This window comes from Notolepis coatsorum, assembly GCF_963971535.1.
Source record: "Notolepis coatsorum genome assembly, chromosome: 17".
NCBI classification, from domain to species: Eukaryota; Metazoa; Chordata; class Actinopteri; order Aulopiformes; family Paralepididae; genus Notolepis; species Notolepis coatsorum.
The window spans coordinates 71,229,986-71,251,916 of NC_140181.1; the positions used below are offsets into that span (position 1 = coordinate 71,229,986).

Here is a 21,931-nt window from a genome sequence, read left to right on the forward strand (position 1 = left end):
CACTTATAGTGTCAACCTGGTTGTCCCTTTGACATAGCCATTTCTCCGTCTGTCCACCATAGTTACATAGGCTTTCTAACATGTCTCCATCCATCAGCCGATCGACTGGAGTTGTCCAAAGAGCCAGGAGTGACCCTGAAGTGACGTCATACCCACTGAAGTCCTCCAGGGGGCTCCCTCGCTCCTTTTTTTGTCCAGATCAAACAAACCTCTGTCAAACAGAATAACAGAGCACTTTAAGAAACAGCTCTGTGTGGCAGAATCTCCACGTTTTCTTTTTATCTCGAAATTCTGTTCGAGTCCAATATTTGAGACACGTTCAGAGATCAAGTGTTATCCCTTTCCCAGCCAGTCTACATTAAAAAGGCCAACTCGATTGTCAGCAGGGGAATGACAATGAAAATGTCTGAAAATAGCAGTATTTGTCTTCTTCACAAAGGGGCACTAGAAAATCCCGGCACTACAGGGGCGAGGGAACTTAAAAAGTTGAAAAATGTCCTTTTCTCAGGGTGGAGAGCTTTCAGGGACATTTATCAAGACTGTTTACAAGAAGCACAACCGCCTATCCTGTGCACCATACGCATTACACTCACACGCACGCATACACATATCGTTGCACAGGCATACACATTCAAGCACACCGTGCACACACACACAACTCCAGTGACCGCCCCAATCAGGAATGGATATTTTCTTCTTTCCTTTGAACGAATCCCCCCCCCCCCCCCCTTGCCCTTTGAAAGACAGATGAGTAAGATATAGAAATTCTCAAAATTGGTAAAAAGCAGAAATTACCGTAACACTCAATGTCCAGAGAGAGTGTTGGTTCTTTTTGTTACCCAGCAACGTCCAGTTGGCCACTGTTCATATACGTACAAGAGTGGTGACCACAGTTTGTCACCTCACATCGAAAAGTCAAGTCTCTTTACAGTTGCCATCCGTAGTTCCTTCATATACTTCATGATAGTCTTTTGTTCCCTGGAGAACATCACTGAACCAAGTGAACCGTCTTATAAAATTAAGCCTAACAATAACAACGTTAGCAGGTAGTGGACAGGTTCCCCCTGTAGCCGTGTTGTTTTAGCCACTGTACCCCCCGGCCCTCAGAGATGTCGGAGTTCATAGGTCGTCCTCGGCCAACTGGGTCAGGTTGCTGGAGCGCCGTCCGACCAAGGGCCCGGCGCCGGACATTGAAACGTGGCTTCCAGCCTCACCGGCCAGCCCTCTGCGACAGCCCTCTCCTGCTCTCTGCTGGGGAGAGAGGGAACGTTAAGTCACACAGCATGAGGCTCATTCACACTGCCATGGCTGCCTGGAGAAACTTGAAACGCAGCCTCTCGCTACAGTACAATGTGTGTCTTTCTGCAGGGATAATGCTAGGGAGACCGGAGCGTCAGTCAGCAGGTGACTGCTCAGCACATTTTAGGAAAACCATTTTCGGACAATCAGCATTTTCACTCGGAGCAGCAGCTAAATGAACTAAATCCGCACCCACATCAGAGAATGCACAAGCTTTAGTGTTTTTAAAGCAACACTTGGCTCAAGCCAAACCAATCACTGATTTAAACCTGTGTATGGAAGCAACTGTTATGTATATGTATAATGTATATTTTGTATGATGTACTTTTTTGTAAATGTTAATTGTAGTGGGGTTTTATTTAATCTCACTGCCCAGGCACCACAGATGGCCCAACCTGTTGTGTTGCGCATGGTCCCTGTTAAATAAACTAATAAATAAACTAGTATTAATCCCTGTTGGATGAATGTGATTCCAATGTTTAACCCTTCCACAACCACACTACAGAATGTTAACCCTTTCACTACCACACTAACCGTCTGTAGTGTGGTAGTGAAAGGGTTAACCTTCTGTAGTGTGGTTGTGGAAGGGTTAACCCTTTGGTAGTGTGGTAGTGAAAGGGTTAACATTCCGTGTTGTCACAGTGAAAGGGTTAACCCTTTAGTAGTGTGGTAGTGAAAGGGACACCCCCATTCTATTTTCTGTGAGACTTACTAGATATTTAAACTACTGCTACACTGTAGGTACATTTGATAATATTAGTAGTAGTACATCAGCAGAATGCTTTATTTCCTTTTTTCTTTACAACCCCAGTTCCAATGGCAGTTAATTCCACCCATTCACCTCAGCACTAGTACGAGAAAACAATTAGCTGCCTTTTGATAGCCGTCTCTTTTCGACTTCCTTGTCTGGCTCAGCCTCTTTCCTGTTTGTTATGTACTGGGCCCATCCAGCCTGGGTAAACAGACCAGGAGGCGGAGAACACTGTTCAACTTGTCAGTATGTCCCACTCAGGACTAGCGGCTGGCGATGACAGAGGGAGATGTGGTTAATGGCCGTCTAAAGCCAAACAGCAAGACACTCCCGTTGTTGACAGACCTGATGGTGATGATGGCTTCAAAGCAGAAGGGAAAGGGGGTGATAAGTATTTTGGAGAGTCGTGTGGAAACTTTGATTAGTTTACAACACACAGATGTTGGGATTTACCCTTTTTACATCTATGTATAGCATCAAGTCCGTCTAGCTGCCTTTGCAAATAGTGTCTTATACTCTCTCTCGCTCTCTCTGATGTGTCTCGGTTCCATTTCTGTCCAACAGGGGGAGGAGTACCTCTCCCTTTGACTCGACAAATCCCCTCTCCTTTGTGTGCATCTAGGCAAATGGTTACCATTAGAGTCTTTCATCTTTTGATTAACATTAACGAGCACATTAGATGTATCATCAGATGTGCTACAACGGGTCATTGTTTCTCCCAGCGGTTAGCTTCCTCGTTCTTCTGACGCCGGTTATAAATTATGACCACACATCTAAAGTCCCTCATATAGAGCATAGTTTTCTATGAATTAAAAAAGCATATATTGTCATCCTAATTAGATTAGATGAAAATGTATTGTTAATATATAGCACAAACGAAGTTTGGCATCCAACCAGAGTGCAAATGTAACAGTAAAGTGCAACAGCAATATGCATTGTACAGGTGATTAAAATGGGTACAAAATATACAAATTACTACTACTGAGTGTAGTGCTAATCAGATGTATGTACAGAGTTGTAGTATAATATGTACAGTGATACAGGTATAAAGACAGTATGGTAGTAGTCATACTGGCCAGCAACGTAACTAGTACGAGTATAATATGCATGTCAACTAAAGATGCACTTCTTCAACCATTATCTAAAATTAAATTAAAATAAAAAAGTAGATATATTCTAACCCTAACCAACCTTACTTTCATGCACTTGTCCTGGTATACTAACCTACACTGTAGCGCTCAACACTTTGATGAACATTGTTACTCAGCTGATAGAGTTGTACCCTTCCTGATGACTTGTCGTACAGAACTTGTAAGTCGCTTTGGATAAAAGCGTCAGCTAAATGTAAATGTATGTACAGATGATATAGATATATATGTACAAGGCCTATGTGCAGGCACGCGGGAAGTAATTTATACTTGGGGGTGCGGTTGGAGTCGGATAAATAATAATAATAACGTCATATTAAATGCATGCGCGAAGCGCATCATTCGTGATTTTCCATTCATTTGAAAGATCAATATTTTACAATACAACAGACAAACTTGAACACCAACATGTGGACAGTTCACACACGAAATGCAGCAGTTTTTCTCTAATCAGAAGACGATTTATTGTCGATTTAGACGCAAGCCGCCCGCAAGCGTCAACAACTAGCGTTTGGAATTTCGTTTCGCACACCGCACAGGATCGTATAACCAATGCAGAGTATAGATTAAACAGATTAATGATGTATATTATATTAATGAATATAGGCTTCTAACAGTCAGCGCGCTAGTGACAATTTACACATTTTTGTGACAGAATGAAGTGAACAAACAGACACGCAACCATCCGAAAATATTCATTTCTTTATTTGAAATATTTATTTCGAACATGTAATAATAGTATACAAACTAAGAGTAACTGAACTTTGTGTGCATGTGTGTGTGTGTGTGTGTGTGTGTGTGTGTGTGTGTGTGTGACTCTGTCACAACAACAGTCGCTGTCCGTGGTGCTGAAACATTAACCAAGTGAGCACGGCGCACTGCGCAGCCAGCCAGGCCGCAGGAGCAATAATAAACACACATTATCTATTCCAAAGACGGTAGAACACCGAAGGTGGTCTTGCGTTCAGGAGTGGTGGAAATAAACTCCTTCATGACAACATGAATGTCCAGTGAGTCCAGAACCTCCTGATGCATATGCAGCTGGCATCTGTTTCCATCGGCAGGGACTCAGACTCTGAGTCGAGTGTATTTCTTTTTTTGCCTTTGGCTTTGGGCTGATTATTATTAAAGAAATCGGATATTCGTTTTTGAGACATTTCGAGACACAAGGAAGTAAACACACTACTGTTTATTATTCAAACTCAAGTCCTCATCCTTCGCGCCGAAACCACGTCACGTAGTCGACGTAGTAGACGTCGGCGCGTCGCCGATGTGTGTGAGACTGTGCGGCGCGCTGCAGCGTCACAGACAGTCAGACTCAGATCAGATACACAGAAAATATCATTAAATAGTGGATTTTAAACATTAAAAAAAAAGCATGTTTTAGACTGCTTACACTAAAATGCTAACTAAAAAAATTAAAGTTTTGGATTTTTATTCTTTTTTTTATTCTTCTGACACAGCTTGCAGTTACACTCCCCGCCAGCAGGGGGTGCTGCAGCACCCGTCGCACCTCTAGTTCCCGCGTCCTTGCCTATGTGCAGGTAAGTACAGACAGGTGTGGATAGATATATATGTGGTGAGAATAAATATATATATTATATACAGCATTATTGTACATGCTATCATACATAGCTAGCTATGGGTTATATGCAGGTGTATAAGTAAGTATATAGAGGGGTTATATGCAGGTATATTGATTTGAATTGAATGTGTGTGTGTGTGTGTGTGTGTGTGTGTGTGTGTGTGTGTGTGTGTGTGTGTGTGTGTGTGTGTGTGTGTGTGTGTGTGTGTGTGTGTGTGTGTGTGTGCACCTGCACTCTACCTGTGCACTTTGTGTGGCAGGGGCATACAGCCCATTTGACACAGCTTGGTAGCTGGGCTGATCGGTGAAGGCCAGTTGGACGTGTGAGGGAGACGCAGCCTGGGAGTCAGTGGGGCACGGCTGGACCAGGGTAGGCTGAAAGCACAAGCAACAGGTAGGTCACACACCAATGCTGTATTCACTCTGTGTGAATACACCAGAAAGGACCCCCCCCCCTTTTGGTTATTTAGGGAGGTGGGCGGCATGAAGTAATCAGAACGGAGTGAGTAGGAAAACAACCACTTTGCTCCGTGGTACATTAGCTTATTCCACCCCTATGAATCACCAATTAATGTGGTTGGTTGATTGGTCGTCAGAATGTTAAGTGTGAGGTTGTTCTTACATTGTAACTCCCATTGACAATTCAATCAAATTCAATCTTTATTTAATCTCGAAGGATTTACAATGACGTCGAGAAATACAATACATAATAAATAACCGCAGACTGGTGAAGTGGTTTGCTATTAACGATTTAAAAGGATAGATACAAATTTAGTTTTAATGTGCATTGAAAAACATTTCATGTTTCTGGGGCACAGAAGCTAAAAGCAGATTTTCCTAATTCAGTGCAAACTCTAGGGACCTTAAGTGTAAGCCAATCACCAGAGTGAGTTGATATAGGGTGGGAGATCACCAATAATTGCCTTATACAGAATTGCCAATGCAAGTCACATCTCTCTGCCAGAGAGGACCACCCAACCTTAGCATATAGGATACAGTCAAAGTCAACTTTATTGTCATTTCCCATAATGTGCAAGACATACAGAAAATGTAATTACGTTCCCCCCTTCCCACGGTGTATATAAAAAGATCTCTACAATATAAACATAAAGTAACATATAGGACACATACGGGTACCATAACTGTCAACAGTGATACATCTAAGAACAGAATGATATACAGAGATCAGCAGAGATCAACAGATCAAGCACCCAGATGCAGCAATGATCATAGCCGGCGACTTCAACCAGGCGAATCTGAAGAAGGTGATGCCAAACTTCTTTCAGCACATCGCTTGCACCACCAGGGGAGGAAATACGCTTGATCATTGTTACACCCCGTTTAGAACCGGTTACAAGGCAATACCAGCCCCTCCATTAGCTGGTTCAACAAGCACATCGGATCACGACGCCATCTTGCTTATCCCCGCCTACCGGCAGAGATCACATGACGCTGTCGTGTCACATGAGGTAAAGAAGTGGTCTGATCAATCAGAGGCCACGCTAGAGAACGCACTCGATGACGTTGACTGGGGGATGCTTCAGGCGAGCTCCAGTGACGTCAGTGAGTTTGCTGATGTTGTTGTCAGTTTCATAACAACACTAGCCGATAGCATTGTACTCACAAAAATGGTTCGGATCTTCCCGAACCAGAAACCGTGGGTTGACAATACTATCAGAGTGGCCCTGAATGCTTGCACCACTGCTTATAACCTAGGCAGAGCGTCAGGAAATATGGATGAGTATAAGGCTACAGTCTATACTCTGCGCAAGGCCGTAAAGCTTGCTAAGAGGACATACGCTGGCAAGATGGAGGCACAAATGGCCCAGAACGACACAAGAGGTTTATGGCGAGGACTACGGACGATAACTGACTACAAAGTCAGCGCCTTCTCAATCGGGAGTGCCGACGCCTCTCTCGCGGATCAACTCAACTCCTTCTACGCGCGGTTTGGTGCAAACAGTGGCGATGCTAGCTCACCGGCTAACGACGTCACTGACACACCGGCCGTCGTGGAGGGGGGGAGAGGGGCACTCTCTCATTGACGGAACACAGTGTGAGAAGAGCATTTATGCGGGTGAACACCAGGAAAGCAGCTGGCCCAGATGCGTAATTTTTTTTATGAATGAATGAATGAATGACTTTTATTTATATAGCACCCTTCACAGCACGAATGCACAGGGTGCTTTACACTACAGCTTAATATAAAAAACACAATAAAACAAAATCAGAAATAAATGACAACAACAACAGACAGTAGTTAAAAAACAGTGAAACCAGATAGAAAAAGTAGAATAAAAGAATTTGGATAAAATCATGAGTCACCAATTAAAACAAAACTATAGGAACAGTGAGGACAAGAAAAAGAAAAAGTGCCTATGTATGACCAAAGGCCTGTCTGAACAAATGTGTTTTTTTATGCGTAATTTTTTTTACCAACGGATTTCCAGTTCCGCGTTCGCGTTCTGCGATCTGATTGGCCACTGACGTTTCTGGTGCGATCTGATTGACCACTAACGTTTCTGGTCACGTGACATGTGCGCCCAATCGTGTGACGCCTGTGTCTTTGCCCATTTCCGCCTCAAACGGCATGCAAACTACCTAACGCCTAGTTTATCACTGGTTAAGCTTAGGCGACTCTTTCGAAGTTGGTTAAGGTTAGAGTTTGGAATCAGGGCTGGTGTTCTATCGCCCTGCTCTAAGACAAACTCTAACCTTAACCAACTTCGAAAGAGTGCCTAAGCTTAACCGGTGAAAGAAACAGGCGTCACACGATTGGCCGCACATGTCACACGACCAGAAACGTCAGTGGCCAATCAGATCGCAGAACGCGCACACGGAACTGGAAATCCGTTGGTAAAAGTATTGACGCAGCCCAGATGGGATAACAGGACGGATACTTAAGTCCTGTGCTAACCAGCTAGCCCCAGTGTTCACCACCATATTCAATCTATCCCTGGCTAAGTCCGTGGTCCCTGCCTGCTTCAAGGTGTCCACTATAATCCCGGTACCAAAAAAATCCTCCCCAGCAGGTCTTATTGACTACAGACCGGTGGCACTCACCTCTGTGGTCATGAAATGTTTTGAGAGGCTGGTTAAGGATTACATTTGTGCCTCCCTCCCCAGTGATATGGACCCTTTGCCATTTGCATACAGGTCAAACAGGTCCACTGACGATGCAGTCTCTCAGGTACTACACAACACCCTCTCTCACCTAGACAGCCAGAAGGGGGGCTATGTGAGACTGTTGTTCATTGACTATAGCTCAGCGTTCAACACCATAGTCCCCACCAGACTGGTGGACAAGCTGATCGAGCTGGGTCTGAGCTCCGCTCGGAGCGTCTGGATACTGGACTTTCTTTTTTTGTATCTACTTTTTCTCCCATTTTACATTTTTTCACCCATCCCAATTTCTTATCCTCCAATTCTACCCTCCCCTGTCTCGAACGCTGTTAGGCCATGCCTCCCACAAGCCGGCTGTAATGTGGACAACGCCATACATTGCACGAGTCCCCTCCGATATTCGAGGTAGCAGCTGTCGCATCTTTTCACCTGCACAGCGCGATCTTTCAGCGTCGGGGGTCTGCGTTTGGAGGGCACGCCGCCCCCGTCGCTTCCTGATTCTACTGCGCAGGCACACCAACCGACCTGTAGGAGTCGCTGTCCACAACGTCCGATCCCCACCCATCAGCTTCCCACCCCCTAATACTGCCAAATGTATTAGTATGAACGACCAGCCAAGCTGAAGCAATGCGGAGAGCTGGGCTCGAACCCAGCGTCTCCTGCATTGGTGGTGAGCGCCTTGCCCACTGCACCACCTAGCCGCCCCGGATACTGGACTTTCTGAGTGAAAGGCCTCAGGCGGTCAGGGTGGGGGGTCAGACCTCCAACACCATCACCCTGAGTATCAGGTCCCCTCAGGGCTGTGTTCTGAGCCCCCTGCTGTATTCACTCTACACACATGACTGTGTGGCCAGGTTCAGCTCCAACTCCATAGTGAAGTTTGCGGACAACACAGTGGTGGTGGGGCTGATCTCTGACAATGACGAGAAGGCCTACCGGAAGGAGGTTGATGTACTGGCACGCTGGTGTCAGGACAACAGCCTGATCCTGAACATTGGTAAAACCAAGGAGCTGATCGTGGATTTTAGGAGAACACAGCAGGGGACACACACACCACTGTGGATAAACGGGGCTACCGTGGACAGGGTGAGCAGCTTTAAGTACCTGGGGGTCCACATCTCAGAGGACCTGACATGGACAACACACATAGACTCAGTCGTAAAAAAAGGCGAAGCAGCGCCATTACCACCTGAGACAGTTAACACATTGACGGCCACAGGGATTAGACGGGCCCCACTCTAGACGACCAGCATATGTAAACAGACTTGGGGCTGTTTGTAGAGCTATACTTTATAGTATTGCTATCTGTCCATTCTCATTGTCAATTGGGACCATAAACCGTCCCTTCAAAATGGATTAAAGAAAAAAAAAATCATCAATACGTCGTTTCTTATTATTGATTACCAATAACCGTGTTCGTCTAAGTAGCCACATAGGCCGATCGTATCATAACAAGGCTCGATCGGGCTGTAATTTACGTGAAAGAGATCTTACCATGAGCCGGTTGGATCCCCCAGAGTATTTCCCCGTTATCGATCGCCATCTGGTAGATCGATATGTCCATTGGCTGATGATAAATCCCCTTATTGCATAGTGAAATCCGCAATCCAAAACGTAATCCAAGTTCAAGTTCAAGTTTTTTTATTAGTTGACATGCAAAAATACAGAATGCCTTCACATGGAATGCTTTTTTCTGTTATGCTCCTATCCAAGCTACATGCTGCACATCCAGAATCCAGCTAACTCCATTGAAAGTCAAATAAAATAATGCTCCGTTCAGCCACAGGGCACACTGCATTATCGCGATAGCGCCCCTAAGAGGATCTGGCCGGTATTGCACTTTCTCGAATTCAAAGAGTAGGGTACATCTGCAGTGCCGCTCTGCGACCTTGAATAGGTTATTAAAATGGAATAAAAGCAATAACAACTTGCCACGGATATATCCGTGCTTCTGTCCACAACGGGTGGAATCGAAACACGGAGATCTCCGTGGTCGGGCGCCATTGTGTTAAGAATGGATTCGAAAGCCGGATATATCCGTGCTTGGGCGCCATTGTGTTAAGGAAGTTCAGAGTATCGGGGAAGATACTCCAGTCCTTCTACTCCGGAGCTGTAGAGAGCATCTTGACTGGAAACATCACTGCCTGGTATGGAAACAGCAAGGCACAGGACAAGAAGGCCCTACAGAGAGTGGTGCGCTCAGCTGAGCATACTACGGGTATTGCACTACCACCCCTGCAGGTCTTATATAACAAGAGGTGCAAATCCAGAGCTTGCAGAATAATGAAAGACCCTCACCACCCCAACAACAGCTTGTTCAAGCTGCTGTTCAACGTCAGGCAAACGCCTGCGCACACCAGCAACTAGGACAGAGAGACTTCGGCTCAGCTTCTTCCCCCAGGCCATCAGAGTCTTGAACACTGAACTCTCCACACACAAGCACACATGATCACACACACAACACACATACTGTATACGCTCACACACTAACAGACACTTTGGCATGAACACACACATGCTGCACACGCACACACTCAACGGTCACTTTACATAATGAAAAGGTCACTTAAAAAAAAGAAAAAAAAGAACGGGAGTGGTTCTTGTATAGTAAATAGATGGATATAGCAAGATAGCATAAGGATATATAGTATAACTGTATATTGTATAGTAATGTATAGTAGTGTACATAAGACCCAGTGCCTCATCCGTAGCTAACACTGTATTGCACTATCGCAGGACCTTAGCATTACTGATGAGTGAGGTCACTGTCCACATGTATTACTGATGAGTGAGGTCACTCCACACGTATAACTGATGAGTGAGGTCACTGTCCACACGTATTACTGATGAGTGAGGTCACTGTCCACACGTATTACTGATGAGTGAGGTCACTGTTCACACGTATTACTGATGAGTGAGGTCACTGTCCACACGTATTACTGATGAGTGAGGTCACTGTCCACATGTATTACTGATGAGTGAGGTCACTGTCCACACGTATTACTGATGAGTGAGGTCACTCCACACATATAACTGATGAATGAGGTCACTGTCCACACGTATTACTGATGAGTGAGGTCACTGTCCACATGTATAACTGACGAGTGAGGTCACTGTCCACACGTATTACTGATGAGTGAGGTCACTGTCCACATGTATAACTGACGAGTGAGGTCACTGTCCACACGTATTACTGATGTGTGAGGTCACTGTCCACACGTATTACTGATGTGTGAGGTCACTGTCCACATGTATTACTGATGAGTGAGGTCACTGTCCACACGTATTACTGATGTGTGAGGTCACTGTCCACATGTATTACTGACGAGTGAGGTCACTGTCCACACGTATTACTGATGAGTGAGGTCACTGTCCACACGTATTACTGATGTGTGAGGTCACTGTCCACATGTATTACTGATGAGTTGCACATTATGAGCTGTACACATTCTGCTTATTGGCGTGCATGACTTCCGTGTACTGCATGAACTAATGCGTTTTAGGAGTGTGTTTTAGGTAGGGTCTGGTCCAAATGCTTCTAAGCTTCAATCGCTGCCATGGTAATCAATGTAAAAATCACTATTCGAAAGCTTTGTTTTTGGTTTATTTTTTTACCCCTCCGAAAATGTTCCTAGACCAGCAGTCTGAGTGGACCGGGCAGCTTCCTGGGTGATCGAACAGCACTATGCTTTGATGGCTGCTGGCTACAGGACCGTGAAAGAGCCTTACCTCCGGTAATGTGCGTGTCTCGCCGGGGCCCTGGACCTGGCCTTGGCCGGGCAGGTAGAGGGTCGGCAGGGAGGTGTTGTGGGAGTGCAGACAGGGGAGCTTGTGGCGGTCGATGGAGGCAGAGGAGTGGGGCCGCAGGGCAGCAGACAGGGGGGGTCTCATGCTGCGACCCAGACTGTTGGACTTGCTCTCTCGCCGCTGGTACTCAATAGGTGACTGTAAGGCTGAAAGACATAACAGGATATAGACAAGGTTCAAACAAGGCGACTGGTTTCCATGCACTGACAACAGGATTTAGAACAGGATGCAGTAGAACTGCGCGGGGGAGGTGTGAACCAGGAAGAGGAAGATCACTGGCTACCAACAGACAGTGGGTGTAGTATCAGGGGGACGTCTGTTGAATCAGTTTTTCCAACAGGTCTGATAGTAGGTCCCCTCCCTGTTCAGCCCCCCCCCCCCCCTCCAACTCCCAGCTCCGCATACAGACCTACTGTGATGACCCCCAGCCCCCATCTCTCACCCAGGTACTGCACAGCACCCTCTCCCACCTTGACCGTCAGAAGGGGGGCTATGTGAGACTGTTGTTCATTGACTACAGCTCAGCGTTCAACACCATAGTCCCCACCAGACTGGTGGACAAGCTGATCGAGCTGGGTCTGAGCTCCGCCCTGAGCGCCTGGGTACTGGACTTTCTGAGTGAAAGACCCCAGGCGGTCAGGGTGGGGGGTCAGACCTCCAACACCATCACCCTGAGCATCGGGTCCCCCCAGGGCTGTGTTCTAAGCCCCCTGCTGTACTCACTCTACACACACGACTGTGTGGCCAAGTTCAGCTCCAACTCCATAGTGAAGTTTGCAGACGACACGGTGGTGGTGGGGCTGATCTCGGACAACGACGAGAAGGCCTACCGGGAGGAGGTTGAGGTACTGGAACGCTGGTGCCAGGACAACAGCCTGCTCCTGAACATTGGTAAAACCAAGGAGCTGATCGTGGATTATAGGAGAGGACAGCAGGAGACACACACACCACTGATGATTAACGGGGCTACCGTGGACAGGGTGAGCAGCTTTAAGTACCTGGGGGTCCACATCTCAGAGGATCTGACATGGTCAACACACATAGACACAGTAGTAAAGAAGGCGAAACAGCGCCTCTACCACCTGAGACAGTTAAGGAAGTTCAGAGTATCGGGGAAGATACTCCAGTCCTTCTACTCAGGAGCTGTAGAGAGCATCTTGACTGGAAACATCACTGCCTGGTATGGAAACAGCACGGCACAAGACAAGAAGGCCCTACAGAGAGTGGTGCGCTCAGCCGAGCGTACCACGGGTATTGCACTACCTCCCCTGCAGGTTCTATACAACAAGAGGTGCAAATCCAGAGCCTGCAGGATAATGAAAGACCCTCACCACCCCAATAACAGCCTGTTCCAGCTGCTGAGGTCAGGCAGACGCCTGCGAACCCCAGCTACTAGGAGGACAGAGAGGCTTAGGCTCAGCTTCTTCCCCCAGGCCATCAGAGTCCTGAACAATGAACATTGAGTACCACTGTAACACTTTAGCATGAGTGGGCACACACTCAGGCCGCACGCACCCCACTTATTGCCAAAAGGAAAGGCCACTTTAAATTAGTATTAGCAACAGTAACAGTGTATTGCACTACTATTACTACTACTGTTAACTGTTACCCGTTATTGCACAAATTTATTGTTACCTGCTACCTGTTATTGCACAATTTTATTGCACACATTTTTGTATTGGATTCTATTATATGTTGTACCAATTGCACATCGTTGCGGGCAAGACCACCCGCATTTCATTGTATATCCGTATGCCGTGACAAATAAAACTCTTGACTTGACTTGACTTGACTTGGCTGCCTGCTGTGGATGCCCAGAGATGGACTCCACCCTGGTTTCCTGGATTACAGGAAATCATATTGGCAGACTACAGTTTGTTAGACTCACACAGAAGTGTGTAAATGGACTGCATTTATATAGCACTTTTATCCAAAGCACTATACAACTTATGCCTCACATTCACACACCGACGGCAGAGGCAACCATGCAAGGTGCCAACCTGCTCGTCGGGAGCGGTTAGGGGTTAAGTGTCTTGCTCAAGGACACTTTGGCACTGCCAGGAAGAGCCTTCTGATTACCAGACAACCGCTCTACCTCCTGAGCCACTGTCGCCCCCTGTCATTGTCAGAGATGGTAGTGAGCAACACCCCATGGGACTGTACCGTCAACATGCCATGTTCACCCTCTACCCCTCGGACTTCAACCTCCACACGTTTTCAGATGACACCTCTGCGTTGGGCGACACATAGGAACACACACAGGAATTTATTTTGGTTTCGCCGATTAAATTTCCTCTCTGCACATGACCCATCCCGTCGTCCCAACCCGTTGTATCTGCTGCTATTATTTGTCACAATTAAAACACCTTGGAGCATCAAAAGTGAGTTGCGAGCCCGCTTTGTTTTAGGCACTAGAGAAAGGGCCACTGGGTCACTAAAACCAATCTTCCTCTAGGGTCATGAATGTTCACAGCAAATCTTGTGACTGTACAACAAATGGGTCAGGAAATGCCTCCATTTGAAAGTCTTTGGCCTGATGGTGGCACTAGAGGAAAGGTCATGGGGTCACCAAGATCAATGAATTTCTTCCACTCTGGGTCATGAATGTGCACAGAAAATGTAATGGCAATCCAGCCATTACCCGTTGAGATATGTCACAGATAGCTACACACACACACACACATACAGAGAACCACAGTCCGTAGACTGTCCGCTGGCATTTTGGAAGGGAGTCTTCTGTACAGGCGAAGCCATTTCTCATGCTTTCACGTTGGAAAGTGGAACATAGGTACTGAATCATACATCGTTACCACATCAACCCATGCAGATAGGTTGGCGATGATGTCTGGACACACAAATCCAATCTGATCACTTGCAAATAACCGTGCAGTCAATCTAGGTTCTATTTTCACGAATCTAGGCCCAAATGCGGTTCGAACTTCAAAGTGCTGGCGCACGTGGATATAGCCAACCTTTTTTGGTGACCAGAGATGCAAGTGCATCAATGGCACAGCGGGTGCAGAGTTGGAGGAGGAGGCATGCATTATTAGCAGGCAGTGATGTACCTGAACGCATTCAATGAACGATTGTTCATGAACTCGTTCATATTTTGGGCGAACATGAACTGAATGTACTGTATTTCCGCTAGATGAACGTAATTGTGAACGCGTTCATTCTCGGCACTCTATCACAGTATAACTTCGTTCAAAAGTGTGCCAGATTTGGGGCGGGTGTGCACACACACACACACACACACAGACACACACACACAAAGGTTTCGGTGTGTGCGTGTTGCGTGCAGAGAAAGAGAAACACTGATAAATAATCACAGTGTGATGGAAATGCCAGTATTCTGATTGCTGTCTGTGGTTCTATATGGGTTGTGGCAATCATTTTGACAAATAATAGCTTGCAGCAACGTATTGAAAAAATAACTATAAACTAGTTCATTTTTGAAACCATGAACTTTATTTAATTTTTTTTACTGAACTAGTTCATGCAGAAAGTGAACTTTCCCAACACTGTTAGCAGGAGGAGTTGGGGCTGGCTTCGATATGGCCACTCAAAACAGCTCTTCTCATTCAAAGAACAACATGCGCCTGGCTACATCAGAATAACTTTAACCAAGGCCAAAGAGATCCAATGGCAATATGTGAAGTACTGTAGATAATTACTGTATATATTAGGCTCTACCCGCACCATTCCATTATGAATGAATGGATACATTAATTTCGTATACTTGTGGTCCATAGCCTATTGAAATTCGTCATTTTCATTCATTCTTTTATGATACTCTTAGCATGCAACGGCCCACATGTGGGCCCTCTTGAGGACGATTTGCCCACCGGCACTTTGGCGACCTCTAGCTGCTCGGGTGTGCATATTCTTTAATACAATATATATATCGAATTAAAGCCCTATTTGTTGCCTGTTTTATTAAAGGGTTACAAATTATTGGACAGGGTTGTAGCCAATGAGTGTGGCTTTCCAATGATACCCCATGTGGGGATGTAGGAATCAGGGATCTAGGTGAAAAGTCACGAGTGAAAACAGGAAGAGAAAAAACACAGAATGAATTGAAATCTATGAGGAAAAGGAAACCAGGAACGCTACACAGTTTACCAAAATCGCTCCTAATCACTCATTTCTGAACGGATTTTTATGAAATTTTGACATGGATACTCTTTTCAGCCATACCAATTTCTGGGGAAATACTACTTCTGGACTACTAACTACTGTTGATTGTACTGTAGCACTATTTCACTCTGTCCATTCTATTGCATAATTTTACTATATATTCTATTCTACTATTTTATTGCACTGTATTATTTCAGGTATTAAACTGTGTGGGTATCAAACAAGAGACTGTCAGGCTTTAAAAAAAACTGTGTAGGACCCAGGCCTAGAGAGGGAACTGCGCCCTGAGAGGGAGGTTTGCCCTGAGTGGGAGGTTCAAAGGGTCAAAGTGGGTATAAAACAGCAGGGAAGACTGTCAAGTTCTAAACTGTGGATACCAAACAGAGAAGGTAAAGACGACTTTGAACTGTTGAACAGTAATCCAGAACTATTTTATTACACTGTAAAATATATATATATTTTTATCTATTCTATTCTACAATTTTATTGCACTGCACTATTGCACTATTTTACTCTGTCTATTTTATCTTACTCTTTTTATTATTGTCTATTTAAAACTGAATCAAACCATAAACAAGGTGGCCTGTTAGATCATAATGTGAAAAACTGTGATTTTTTATGTCTGTACTTTATGTGCTCATTTTATGCCTGTCTTTTTTCTGTTGTGAAGCACTTTGAGCTGCAGTTTCTGTATGAAAGGTGCTATACAAATAAAGTTTATTATTATTATTATTATTATTATTATTATTATTATTATTATTATTATTATTATTATTATTATTATTATTATTATTACTACAGAAAAACGTGAGTAACACGTTTTTCTACAATTCAAGTTCAGACCTATGTTACTCTATTTCATTAGCACTAAAAGTGAATTTTCTTTATTGTATCAGAAACTTCAGAATGTCATCTTTCAAAAGATGCATGTGCTATAAGTTAGTATAAAGTATAGTATTCTGGTTTGCAAAAAAATGTATGCAGTCCTCAAAAACGAAAACTAAAATGACCACTTTTGGGGGCGATTGTTAAGAGGTTAAGAGCAATCCATCATCTCCATTGACCCGTGTCTCGTGTCACTCCACAAGCGAAAGACAGTGTTTGCTTAATTATATATAGCCTATATACATCTTTTTCAGCCTGCACAGTAGCCTATAATAGTCATTGGGCCACATCCGACAGGACGTAGACCAATTGTGCCGCTTGAAGATATCTTTGACTATGAGCAATAACTGTCATAGATTGATAAGACAGCATGACCCCCATAATGTCTCTGCCTATACTACTTTTCATTTAGATTTCTGCAATGCAAGGCCTACCATTTACTCTCCTCAGTCCTCACGTGTGTTTTTTCTCTTATAGTGCATTGAGCTCACGGTTGCATTCGATCATCTCAGGTTGAATAATGTATGAGGGTCACCATGATGTGTAATGATGCGTATCAATTTATTCTAATCCACACATGAATTCAATAACCAAGTGAAAAGCTTACATACAGTAGCTTGTTGTGATTAACTGACTCCATTCCGCTGAGGGATTTACTTCAAAGTGGGATGAAATGCACAGTCTTAACATACGATAACATAACATAACAATAATAATGGCTTGTTGGAATTTGTACACTCGCAACCTCGCCAACTATTGTCACGAAAGTCACCAGCGTCTGCACTTGGTCTGAGCGGGCGGAGACGCAGGTTGTGTTTTTATGCTAAAACAGACATCAAAATTGTTCATGTTGAGTCATGGGGGGGGGGGGGGGGGGGGGTCACCTTGCGCCCTGTCAATTTGAAAAAACACCTGCGTCAGCCGCTCGGACCAGCCTTGAGCCGCTACGAAAATAGAGCCCAGTCTGTCTTTTAAAGATGTGATTTGAGAAACAAATCTGATTTGCCTGCAGTCTGAACAAAGACGTTGTTGTTGTGCGCTGGGGAGGAAACATCAAAGGAATGGAGGGTGACAGGCTAATTAGTGAACTAATCAAAAAGGCTAACATGGTTACGGGGCAGAACCAGGACACTGGTGTTGTGGCGGAGGAAAGCATCAGGGACAAGGTCTCGCACCCTCTGTGACGCGCTGACACACTGATGCATCTTCAGCCCTGCATGGGAAACCAAACCTCCGGTCAGCCGAAGGGGAATCAGCCCCGGCTGAGGCTACTGGTCAGCAAAAAACACATGAAACGTGAAGCTTCAGGCAGGGCTACTCATTTCATCTCCTGCCCCCTTGCCCTCTTCATATAAATAGGATTATACAACAGTTGGTTCTCATCAAACTATCTGATTTGGCGGAGAGCCATGTGTTATTTGCTACACACAATTACTGCACAATTGTACAGCCCTGGCTATATTATTATTATATTATCATTATAATTTTTTTAAATTCTAATTTAGTTTATATATTCCATTTAATTTTATTCTACTTTAATAAAAAAATATATATATTAATAATTTACTCCTACTTGATTTGTAAGTGTTGTTTTTGTGTGTTAATGTTGATGCACCTAATGACCAACACACATTTCTTGTATGTGCAAGCTTACTTGGCAATAAAGACTTTTCTGATTTCTATGTTATCGGGTAGCAGTTGCTTTGCAATGTAAACAGAGCAGAATTAACTGTTATACTAGAACTTGATATCTCAGTCTTTTATTCACAAGATGAAATCAGATATTGTATAAAACGATTGTATATAAAGCAGTACATTTACATTTTACATTTACATTTAGTCATTTAGCTGACGCTTTTATCCAAAGCGACTTACAAGTTCTGTACGACAGGTCATCAGGAAGGGTACAACTCTATCAGCTGAGTAACAATATTCATCAAAGTGTTGCGTGTTACAGTGTAGGTTGGTTTATTAGGACAAGTGCATGACAGTAAGGTTAGTTAGGGTTAGATCTTTTTTATTTTATTTTTATTATTTCAGATAATGGTTGAAGAAGTGCATCTTTAGTCGACGGCGAAAGATTGGACGGGATTTGGCTGTCCTAACTGGGGTGGGTAGTTCATTCCACCATTGTGGGGCAAGGACAGTAGAACACGTAAGGTTGTATGGTGTAGTACATAATGGCTGAGGTGGTCTATGTGGCACTGCACCCACAGCTGTGATGTTATATGACACACATTTGTTTGTACTTTGTCTTGCCTTGTGTTTTAATTAAATTTTTTTTTTATCACAATGGACTTTTTTCTATATTTCCTGTCCTATTCATTTCCATGTGGTACTGTCACCATTGATGCAATCTCCCATTGGGAGCAATAAAGGTCTTATCACGAGGGGCGGCTGGGTAGCGCAGTGGACTAAGCGCTCGCCTACCACCACAGAGACACTGGGATCGAATCCAGCTGTCAGCGGTACCTCCGGCTTGGTCTGTCGTCCCTACTAACACAATTGGCAGTGTTAGCGGGTGGGAAGCCGGTGGGTATATGTATCCTGGTCGTTGTAAACAGCGACTCCTACTGGTCGGCAGTGTTCATTTTGGCAGCTATTTCCATTTTAGTTTTAGTCTTAGTCATGTGTCAAGTGCTCCTTTTTCGTTTTCATCATATTTAGTCATCTTCATTTATTTTCCGTTTAGTCAGTTTTAGTCAACTAAATGTCTGAGCATTTTAGGGTTAGTCAGTGTTAGTCTCGATTTTGTCTTTTTAATTTTTGTCTAGATTTAGTCGCAGAAAACTGATGATTTTTGTCTAGTTTTCGCTAATGAAAAAAAGGCATTTTATATTTTTATATTGTAAATAATGCAATTATATTCATTAAGTATAGTCTAGCGTAGCCAAAACCCTATCAGCTGATTCACAATAAGTTCAGTAGAAGGCTAGAAGCCCAATAGTAACCAAACATTCCTTGAAATGGTCAATAGATTCAGAAATAGTCAGACATTAAATGGAACATATTCTGATTTAAATTGCTTATATATTTTTTTAACCAACAAAGCAACATTATGATAGTGTAAATATACAGTACACACTGATTGCAATTCTCACTGGGACCTACTGTACAAATTTCACACACGTCACACACACATTCCCTTTTGTCCGTCGAGTACAACCGTAGATCGCTGACGTCACTTTAAACTTAAAACTTAAAATGGCGGCCCCCATCAGAGCATTCGGCTAACAACATTAGCTTGGCGAACCTGCCACCGCACCGCACTTCTATGTGCATAAAGTGTGGTAACAAAATATCACAGCCCCTAAGACTGGGAGCGTTCTAACTCTACTGAGCATGTACCCAACATTATATGAAAAATAAAAAGTCATTACGATGTTTTAGTGCACTTCAAGCGCTAAAGGGATTCATTAACAACGTATACTGGTCAGCTCTCCATCCCCCGAACCAGACTACGGACGTTCGGGGACAGAGCTTTCAGTGTGGCAGCTCCCACCCTCTGGAACTCCCTCCCCGCAGAACTCCGCACCGCCCCAACTCTGGACTCATTTAAAAAACTGCTCAAAACCCACCTCTTCAACTTGGCCTTTAACCCCTAACTTTCTCACTTTATATGTCGTGTCTGTCCACTATGTTTGTTAATTTGTCATCTCTCCCCCCCCCCCCCCCCCTTATGTAAAGCGACCTTGGGTCCTCTGAACGGCGCTATATAAAACGAAGTTATTATTATTATTACTAGTAGTAGGGTCCATCTCACTCTGTGTTAGTACTCGCCTGTGTCTTTTCTTTTCATACCAACATTACCTTTTTAAGTGAACGTGGTCTTGTCCTTGTATCCATGTGTAATGTTGATAGTAGTGGGTGTACACAGACGAAGGAGTATCTATGGGGGAAAGCAAGCCTGTGTCTGGGATGCTTATTCCCAGAGGAAGAGTGCTGCCGAGTGCTTCCGCGTTTTCCCTGATTGGCTGCGACACGCCCTGCGGCAGGCGCGGCAGCCGCAGAGCGGAGCGGCAGAGCTTGCGGCAGAGCTTGCGGCATTATGTAGCTGTAATCCCAGATGATTTTCATTCGACGCTTAGCTCAACTGGCAGCGCTGCGGTCCTGTGGTCCGTTGGTGACAAGTTCGAATCCCTTTTAACGTGCATTCTTTCGCTGGTTAAGTTTAGGCATGTTAACTTAAGGTTAAGGTTAAGGTTAGGCATTGTTTCGGAGTTGGTTAAGGTTAGAAGGGTTAAGTTTAGGCGCTGTTAAGGAGCTGGTTAAGGTTAGAGTTTGTCTTAGAGAATGGCAATATTCTTTCGGAGTTGGTTATGGTTAAGGTTAAGGTTAGGCATGGTTAAGGTTAAGGTTAGGCATTGTTTCGGAGTTGGTTAAGGTTAGAAGGGTTAAGTTTAGGCGCTGTTAAGGAGCTGGTTATGGTTAGAGTTTGTCTTAGAGAATGGCAATAGACAGCCTATTTCCGCGCTGCAGCGCGAGGCAATAGACAGCCTATTTCCGCGCTGCAGCTCTCTCGCGCTGCCGTGGTCACATGGGCGTCATGGCCAATCAGAGAAAACGCGGAAGCACGCAACGCACTCTTCCGCTGGGAATAAGCTACACGCGTCTGGGATATAGGTCCCAGGCTATTAGCTCTTCTCGCAGCCTAGCCATCCTCTCAGCCTCCGTCGTCTTAAATGCTATGTTCTTTTGGTAGAACTGTTCGGCTACCAATGGTTATTGGTATAAGCTGTAATCACGAGAGACCTGGGACGCGGTTTTTAGCCTCACGTAGCTTGGCTTTTAGTGGGACATAAACGGTGGGGAGCAATAGCTATCGATTAGCCGAAAACGGAAATGCTGAAATAATAACGTGAATTATTCTAAAAGTTATAATTATTTTGTCTCATCTTGATAAATTAAGAGAGAATTCGTCATGGTTTTTGTAAAGTAAATTTTTGTGTCCTCAGATGTAGTCAACGATCATGCATGAATAATTTAGTCACGTTAGTGTCACATGATCAACATTAACGTGACGTCACGTCTCGTTGTCGTCGGGGGGAAAAGCTTCATTGACGAACATCTTTAGTCATCATTTTCGTTGACAAAATTCACACTGCTGGTCGGTCGGGGCGCCTGCTCAGCAGGGAAGGGATCTGGGGGAGGTAGTGTGATCCTCCCATGCGTTACACTCCCCCAGTGAGAGTCCTC

General features: G+C 44.5%; 1 protein-coding gene across 2 annotated transcripts in view; it reads right to left on the reverse strand.

The window, feature by feature from the left end:
• Positions 1-734: 734 nt before the first annotated feature.
• Positions 735-21,931, reverse strand: part of arhgef25a (Rho guanine nucleotide exchange factor (GEF) 25a) — a 122,375-nt gene continuing 101,178 nt past the window's right edge. The window contains exons 15-17 of one of the 2 annotated variants that reach the window (XM_084333957.1): positions 11,636-11,859; positions 5,024-5,158; positions 735-1,248 (exon numbers count right to left, since the gene is read on the reverse strand). In XM_084333957.1, the coding sequence (XP_084190083.1) occupies positions 1,120-1,248; positions 5,024-5,158; positions 11,636-11,859 (488 nt within the window). In that variant the 3' untranslated portion in view covers positions 735-1,119. Of the gene's footprint in view, positions 1,252-5,023; positions 5,159-11,635; positions 11,860-21,931 lie in introns of both variants that reach the window. The other variant, XM_084333956.1, reaches the window with a different exon arrangement.